The 8,059-nt window shown below is 36.5% G+C and overlaps 1 protein-coding gene across 10 annotated transcripts in view; it reads left to right on the forward strand.

The window, feature by feature from the left end:
• ATXN1 (ataxin 1) overlaps positions 1-7,484 on the forward strand; it is a 238,728-nt gene extending 231,244 nt beyond the window's left edge. For all 10 annotated transcript variants that reach the window (XM_088130940.1, XM_088130943.1, XM_088130946.1 and 7 more), the window contains one exon: positions 516-7,484. In XM_088130940.1, coding sequence (XP_087987066.1) covers positions 516-1,046 — 531 coding nt within the window. In that variant the 3' untranslated portion in view covers positions 1,047-7,484. The remainder of the gene's footprint in view (positions 1-515) is intronic.
• Positions 7,485-8,059: the final 575 nt, after the last annotated feature.

Below are 8,059 nucleotides of genomic sequence, written 5' to 3' on the forward strand. Positions count from 1 at the left end.
AAAAAAAAAAACCAAAAAGAATTCACAAATGTTTCTTTAACCTGCTCATTTAGCTTGAGGTGAGGTCACTTCAGTAAATCACCTTTGCAAAGTGTTCCCAGGAGAAAAGCCTCAGTGATTATATGTATATGTCAGCCTGGCTGTGTGAAAATCGATATACAAATACACCCACATGCAAGGGCTTTGAGAGATGGTTGTAGGGAAGGGACTTATTTGAACTACTCATGTTGAACACTCCAGATACAATACACCTGAGCAGAATTTCTGAAGAGTTTTACCTGGTACCACTACCGCCTTTGAAGGTTCTTTCCAGAAGTACATAAGGAGAATTTATTTTTTTACTTCTCCTGCCGTGGCTGTGATAAATCTTGGAGTGCTAGCATTTTCTTTATCTGAATGCTATATGTGTATTTTGCTGTGAATGACATCACATTTTCTTTGAAAATGTATGTGTAAAGAACAGGCAAATGCACATATTAAAATTCATATCCATGTTTTCTGTTTTCCCTTTACAGGTCAGTGTTGAAGTTTTGGTAGAATATCCCTTTTTTGTATTTGGACAAGGCTGGTCATCCTGCTGCCCTGAGAGAACGAGCCAGCTCTTTGATTTGCCGTGTTCCAAACTCTCCGTTGGTGATGTCTGCATATCACTTACGCTCAAGAATCTGAAGAATGGCTCAATTAAAAAGGGCCAGTCCATGGACTCAGCTAGCATCTTGTTGAAGCACTCTAAAAATGACAGTCTAGTAGGTGGTAGACATAGGTATGCGGAGCAGGAAAATGGGATTGATCAGGGAGGTGCAAAGATGACATCTGAAAATGGTGAACTGAAGTTTCCAAATAAAATAGGATTACCTGCAGCATCTCTACTCACCAAATCAGAATCCAGCAAGCCCACAGCAACTCGGAAGAGGAGGTGGTCAGCCCCTGAAACACGGAAACTAGAGAAGTCAGAAGAGGAGCCACCGTTGACTCTTCCCAAGCCTTCTTTTATTCCTCAGGAGGTTAAGATTTGCATTGAAGGGCGATCTAATGTAGGCAAGTGAAGTCTATTAGGGAAAGGAAATTAGAATATCCCTTGTCATTTTTATCCAGATTACTGTACTGTAGACTAAATAACCGAGTATTTACATGTTATCATCTTATTTTAGGTTTATGTTTATAACGTCGTTATAGTTGCAGTTGGTATTATGCAGGAGACAGGTGCATACTTCCCCCACCTAGGTGCTCATTGGTGATTTTTTTTATCAAGAGCTACAGAAAGGGCAGTATCTGCTTGACACATGAACACACACCCTTTGTGGAAGCAAATGTTGACATGGCACCTGTTTTTCAACACTTCAAGCAGAATTAGTCTGGCAAGAGAACTCTAGGAAAGACAAACACTATTGTCTGATTCAGTCAGAGAGTGGAATTGAGAGTTCCATAGCAATGTGATTTGGTGGTTCTCTCAACAAACTTCTGTTGAAGTCTAGTCCAGAGGCAATAATGGAGAACTGAGCACTCTTTGAGGCTTTGCACAATAAAGTTATTTTCTTTTTAATTTTCTGATTTTTTTTGTCTTGTATTTTCCATTCCCCCAACCCAATCCCATACTGTGCCCCAGAGTGGGGGGGTCTAACTGCACTATTTTTATTAATATTATTATTGTTGTTGTTGTTGTTATTGTTCTTCTCGGAGACTGCCACATAGAGATTTCATCTCCACTTGCTAGCACAGTGGCATAGCAAGAGTGTAGCAGCTGATTCTTGCTTTGCTAAAACTGGTAATTTGCTTAAAGTGTGACATTGTTGGTGTCAATATAGCACGATCCAAATTGTGGGTATTGTAACTTGTATACAGCATATTGCCGCTAACATTTGCTTCCACAAAGTAACAATGTACTTTCCTTTGGGAAAGTGAACATAAAAATTCTTTGCAGTTAGGTTGCATTTTTTAAACTCTAGTACTGTTTTTTAACTCTGTACTAGGACTAGTGCCACTTTTTTCAAATTTCAGTGTGATACAAGGAAATGGATGAACATAGAATGTCTTCGAGCACTTAAAATGATGATCAGACTTTCCTTGCTGAGAATCCTGACTTAACGCTCAGCAAATCCTGTATTTTGCTTTATTCTCTTCTGGGGTGGGGGGGGGAAGAGAATATTGACATCTTCAACACTGTTAACTGCGTACAAACAAAGTAAAGGTTTTTCACAAGCGAGATGCTGAAAGTTTTCATGTGGTATCAAAGGTATGAATGTGAATTATGAACTCGTATGTGACAGTCATTGTCCACAAGGACTACTTAATAGGAGGCACTTTTAAAACTTTTATGCTTGTGAAAAAGTTAAAGGTATATGCAAGCTGACATATAATAAAAGAATAAGAAAGAGTATAAGGGAATGAGAAGAAAAACATTATTGTCCAGTGTTTTTGAAAAAGATGGACTTTAAAGAATCTTGCAATTTGCACATCTTGAGTTTATCATTTGTGTGGTATTCCTGCAATTTTTAATTTTTGAGGAAGGGAGAGGGACTGAAAAAGCTTAAACAAATGTAGCAGTTACTTACTAACCTGCCTAATTTCTAGGCCATTTTAGTAGGGTTAGGTTTCCTTTCAATCTTTTTTAGTTTCTTTGTATCATATCTGTCACCCTGAACCAGAAAAGCTTCTGAGAATTTCTGCTCAGATTTGCTGAGTATTCCATAAGAGTCATTTTGACACAGAAGCAACTTTTGTGTTTTGTTTTAATTCAGTTCTAATTCTCTGTTGTTTTTTATTGTAAAATTACTATTTCTTACTTTCAGTTACTTTTCTTCTGATTAGTAGTATAATGTTAATGTCAAAATTTGGTACAACAGGATGATGGGTAAAAGTTTATCCAGTTAAACTCTTTCAGTGGTTATATGACTGATCTCAGAAATCTGAAATAAATTCAAGAGTGGATCCAAAGATCCTAACTTCTGCTGATTTAGTGGCTTAAAACCAGTTTCTGATAAATAGTCACATTAAAACCCAGTTGATTACTCACAGATAAGTGATTGAACATATACCAACCTGCAAAAAGAAATCACTTAAATTATTAGCCTATTTTAAAGTCTAGGTAGTAAAATACTGCATTATTATTGCATAAATCAGGATCTCCTGAAAAGAGATGCTGTGGACATTTTCACACATGAGACTAAATTTGAGTATCCATTGAATTTGTAATGTAACTCTATATGGGCATGTTCTATCCATGTTATTAAGTATGTTCACATGTGTTACAAATATTATGTGAGAGTCTCAAAGATATCTAGTGTCTTGTGTGAAAATGGTGCAAGAACATGTTGGCATCAATGCTGTATTCCAGCTTACCAAGGATAGGTGGGTGATCATCAGTTACCTTCTTTCTCTACTTGCCATTTGGTTTGGATGAAATCCAAAGAAAGAACAAGTAAGGTAGAAGGTGTGGTATATTGCCTGTATAAGCAGGCTGCTTACCCTGATTTCTTTTCTGTGATCATTTCACTTGCCCTAAGGTGGCCATTGTCTGCAAAATGGAATGGATTAAGCCAAAATAGACAACTGGCATCTCCTGCTACCGAAGTGAATGATAAATTGAGACCTTAGCTGAGTTTAACCAATTTGTAGTTCAATTAGTTGCCCTACAGAAGATCGTTTTTCTTTATATTTGACCCTGATGTCCTGCTGGTTGCACATAACTCCATCAATATCAGATTCATTCTTAGCAAGAATCTAAATTTTAGAAATCAAAACAGAACTTTAAATGAACAGTTTTTCAAATGTTCAATTTCCCTGCCCACTTGCCTAAATACTATACATACATTTAAAAATTCCAATATACCCCTCTTTTTAATTGTGTTTCTTTGTTACTTGAACCTTAGCTCACAACAGAATGAATCATTTTTGTACCAATTTTTGGGATGCACCAAAAATGTGCTTAAGTTTTAAAATAGCTTGAAAATCTATCTTGAATTGTTATTATGACCTCTCAGTAATTCAGCTGATCACTGGGCAGGTTCCTTCTCACAATCATATTGCATTTTTAGTGCTGTAATTTTTTTTCAACATTTCTGCTCAGAGAATTTGCTTATTCTTCCATAAACTCTGCTCAGGGCACTTTCAATTTATTGAAGTTTTATTTTGGCTTATTTTTGTTTTGTTTTCACTTCAACCTCTGATAGCAAGAAGAACAGTAAAATATGGGGCAAAATTCCTATTTCATTCCCATCAGTACCACTATTTTCATGTGTCCTCAGAGAACATCATACATAAAGAAGCAGGGATTACAAAACTGACCACATCTATAAAACTAACACTAACAAGTAAAATAAATAAACCAATACTAATAAATGGTTCAAGCAATAGGAATGTATTTGTTCTCTACTTGCATTGGAGACTTAGAACTTGCAATTGTTACTTCCGTCCAAACATTGTTCTCGTTGCTCTGCTTTTGCTTCTTTTTAGTATGTGCAATATTTTGTGTGCCAATTTAGACTCACCTAATGGTAACAACAGACCTTTCTCATGCCATCTCTTTTCAGAGTGTTAAATGTAGGGCCTTATGCCTTCCTTTGAATATAGTAGGGATAAAATCTCTCTGGATGTCAACAAGTTGCACACCCTGGACCAAGGGCTTCTTACAGCTCTTACTACACCCTGCTGGTCTTCACATTTAAAGAAAAAAATCCAAACAGAGAAAAAAAAAATTGATATCTCTCTCCCTCAAAGGATGTTAATGGTGGAAAAGATAATATGAGGTGAGACTCATTCTGTGAAGATGAATACCTAGTAATTACTGGGCACTCTTAGATGGGTGCAATCTTCTGGAGAAGTACCAGCATCATGTTCTATTTTATATCTATCTAAATTGGGGCTAGTTCTGTGACATTTTTATGTCCTACATTTCCCAATTTCCAAAATTATTCAAGGCAAGTTCTAGTCCTATTGATGTTTGCAGTGGAATTTGTGTTGGGTTCTTTTGTCCTCTTCATCAATGGGATTAAGATTTGAGCCTTGTGCTCCCAAGTGCCTTAGTTTCTCTTTTTCAAAGGCACCTAATTTCACATGAAATATGTCAATGCCATGCATGTTCTTGCAACTTGTCCTGTAAACTCTGGTTCACAGTGTCACTCCCTTTTCAATTTCTTCTAATTGCTGAAATAGTGACAGTTGTAGAGGACATTTTAAGATTAATTTCATTGTAAGAAGTCTGTACAGTATCCACATGGCAATATTAACTGACACCAGTCCCCCCCCCCCCGTTTTATTTTTGTATCAGACCTCCTTTAGTTTACAATGAAACTATACAATCACCAATAAAATTAGTCAGGGCAAAGAAAAAAATACCAGAACCTCTTTATAGGAATTTCTAAATAAATATATCTATATCTATATATCTATATATCTCTATATAAAATGACTGTTCCTTATAGTGTTTAACTTAGGTATCATTTCAGTTTGTCTGGGCCACATGGTAGGGTTTCAGAGTGTGATGTCACCTCATATTCTACATAAAAATCTGGATTGTTAAAAAAAAAATTAAAAACCTCAGTCGTCTTTATCCCCCTATCCCCATTTCCTTTCATTTCCTGGAAAAGAATGCATGCCTAATTCCTGCCCCCCCCATCTGATATTTTTCTATTGTTTGAGAGCCAGGAAGTGACATCACAGCTTGATTTCCCTAAGTCAAGGAACATTTAGAAACCTTTCAAACCTCTTACTCAGGGATGGGGCTGGTGTATGGTGTGGTACACTGATGTGACCAGAAGGAGCACTTTTACTGCTCTGGAGTAGGGATGTTCAATTCCAAGGAGATGTTTGGATTTCCTGCATGGTTATGTAGTAACTTTAAGATTAATCACCTGGTGTGCAGTATAAAGCGACAGACCCAGTCAGAGCTGTAGCTTTTGATGACAGAGAATACAGTGGCTTGTTTTACTTTGATATGTTGCCAAGCTGGGGTGGGGGGGGGACCCATAACAGTGATAATTTTTAATTAAAAATTAAGAATGCTGTTTTAAAGATGCTTTGTGGTGCTTCTAATTTTGGGTTCCTAAACATTGTTTTAAATAAATGCCATATATATCCCGGCCACAGTGTTGTAAATCCTTGCTTTCTTCAGGATTCAGTCCTACAAGAAAGTATGCATGACCCAAATGTTTAAAGAGAAATGTATGCTCACCACTCTGAAATCACAGATCTACCTGTACTTAAAAATACTAGTTTTAGCAGGTCAGAACTGTGCATTGATCAGTCCTTTCAATGAATGTCCAGTTCATTGAAGGCCCATTTATGTGTCAAAGTTCACTTGCTGTTTCTTAATATGCTTGCTATTATGGATGATGCCATAGACTTCAATTTGATATTAGATGACTGTGGATAGACTTTCTGCTCATTCAGTCTCAGATTATAGAGTGAAAATGTCTATATATGGGATTAGTGGTGGACTTAGCCACACCTATTCCACTAGTAGTTGAGAAGGGAAAGAAAGCAGCTGATATGCAGCTCAACAGCAATGGTAGTAAATAATAAAGCAAGGTCTAAAAGCAAGTTCCATACCATCTGTTTGTATTAACAGCGTAACTTTGTGGCATCAGTGCTCAGAACTTCAGAAGTGGCGTTCCACATACAGAAGGGACCTTCTGTGCTTGGAAAGAGTGTTTTCTAGCTGGTATGGAAGCAGAAGCATACAGATGACAATAGGCCCTACTTTATTATAGGCCCATGTGAACACCTCTATTAATGATTATACAAGCAAACTAGTAGCTGTCTTCTTTCTGCTGACAATTCTTTGACCCACTCCCTTATATTTGTTTGTGCCCTTTTGTCTCATCTCTTATGAAATGAACACTGTTAACAGCAATATGTGATCCCCCCCCCACCTGATTATTATGGATAGGTGTTGTCCAGCCAATGGACAGACACAGTAATAGCATAAACAAAGGGACATAGTTCCATATTGGTTTTTAAGCAGAATGTGGTTACTGTTTTGCTTTTTTATGTTTATTACCCTGATGATTCCTGAAAAAGAAATGAATAATCCTCCAAATTGTGATTGTTGCTTTTGAGAACACAGAAATATTCTGTTGATTTCCTTTGTAGATTCCAAGAGCAGTATTGTGTTTTTCTATTGATGGGGAAATTCCAAACAAATTGCACACTTCTACTCCAGAGTCCAGTTTCTTTTACATAGATGACCTCGCTTCAGATGTGTTACCTTACTGATAGGATCTTTACTTGTAGCACTATAACTTGTGGGAATATTTTTTTATGTGAAACTAATTTGATGAGAAGGTTAAACAAACTTTTTTGAAGCACTCACATTGAGAGGAGTACAGGTAATGTTTTTTAAAAAATTGCACAAGAGAAACGAATGTTGGAATGATTCATTCAGTATTTGAAAAGCGATGGATATGTTGGAAATCATGTGTTGTTTGTAAAAATTAAATAAAACTACAAAAGTTGAGAAAGGGTGAAAGTTACTTTTTTTTTTTTTTGTATATAGAAAACTCTCACTAGATCATCCAATTGGTTCTGGCAGGAAAGAATGCCTAATAGGTTTTTCAAAGTCAGTTATACTTAGGTTTGTATTTTCATTATATAAATCACATTATTGGGGCAGGGGAGAATGATTCACCTTTAACAGCATTTTAGTGCTGTTTGTCCCTCTTTAATTTAAATTTTGAACTTGATTGGGATGTCATTACAACCTTCTAAAGGTTTTTTTTTTTTTTGCACTTCCTGTACTTAAAAAACAAAACAACCCAAAGAATTTCAGAGTGGACAAGAAGTGTTTGTTACAAGGGATTCTCAAAGTGAATAAAGAAGTGAGGGAGATCATATTGCCTCCTGTAATTCCCCTCTTCCCCAAAGTCACATACACATGCACACCTCTCTTTTTATGCCTGGAACTGTTAAAGACAATGGTAGTTATTCTAGCAGTTGTACAGAGATGTATTATTTTTCATTTGGTTCTGGAAATGTTTATTACCGGCACACCAAAAATGAAGGGAATCTAGGAAAACTAGTACTTCTGAAGAAGAGGTCCAAAATATATTTACAATAGGAAGCC

This window comes from Python bivittatus, unplaced genomic scaffold, assembly GCF_059951505.1.
Source record: "Python bivittatus isolate LINGU-HERP-01145 unplaced genomic scaffold, Pbiv_v1 ctg000840_np1212, whole genome shotgun sequence".
NCBI classification, from domain to species: Eukaryota; Metazoa; Chordata; class Lepidosauria; order Squamata; family Pythonidae; genus Python; species Python bivittatus.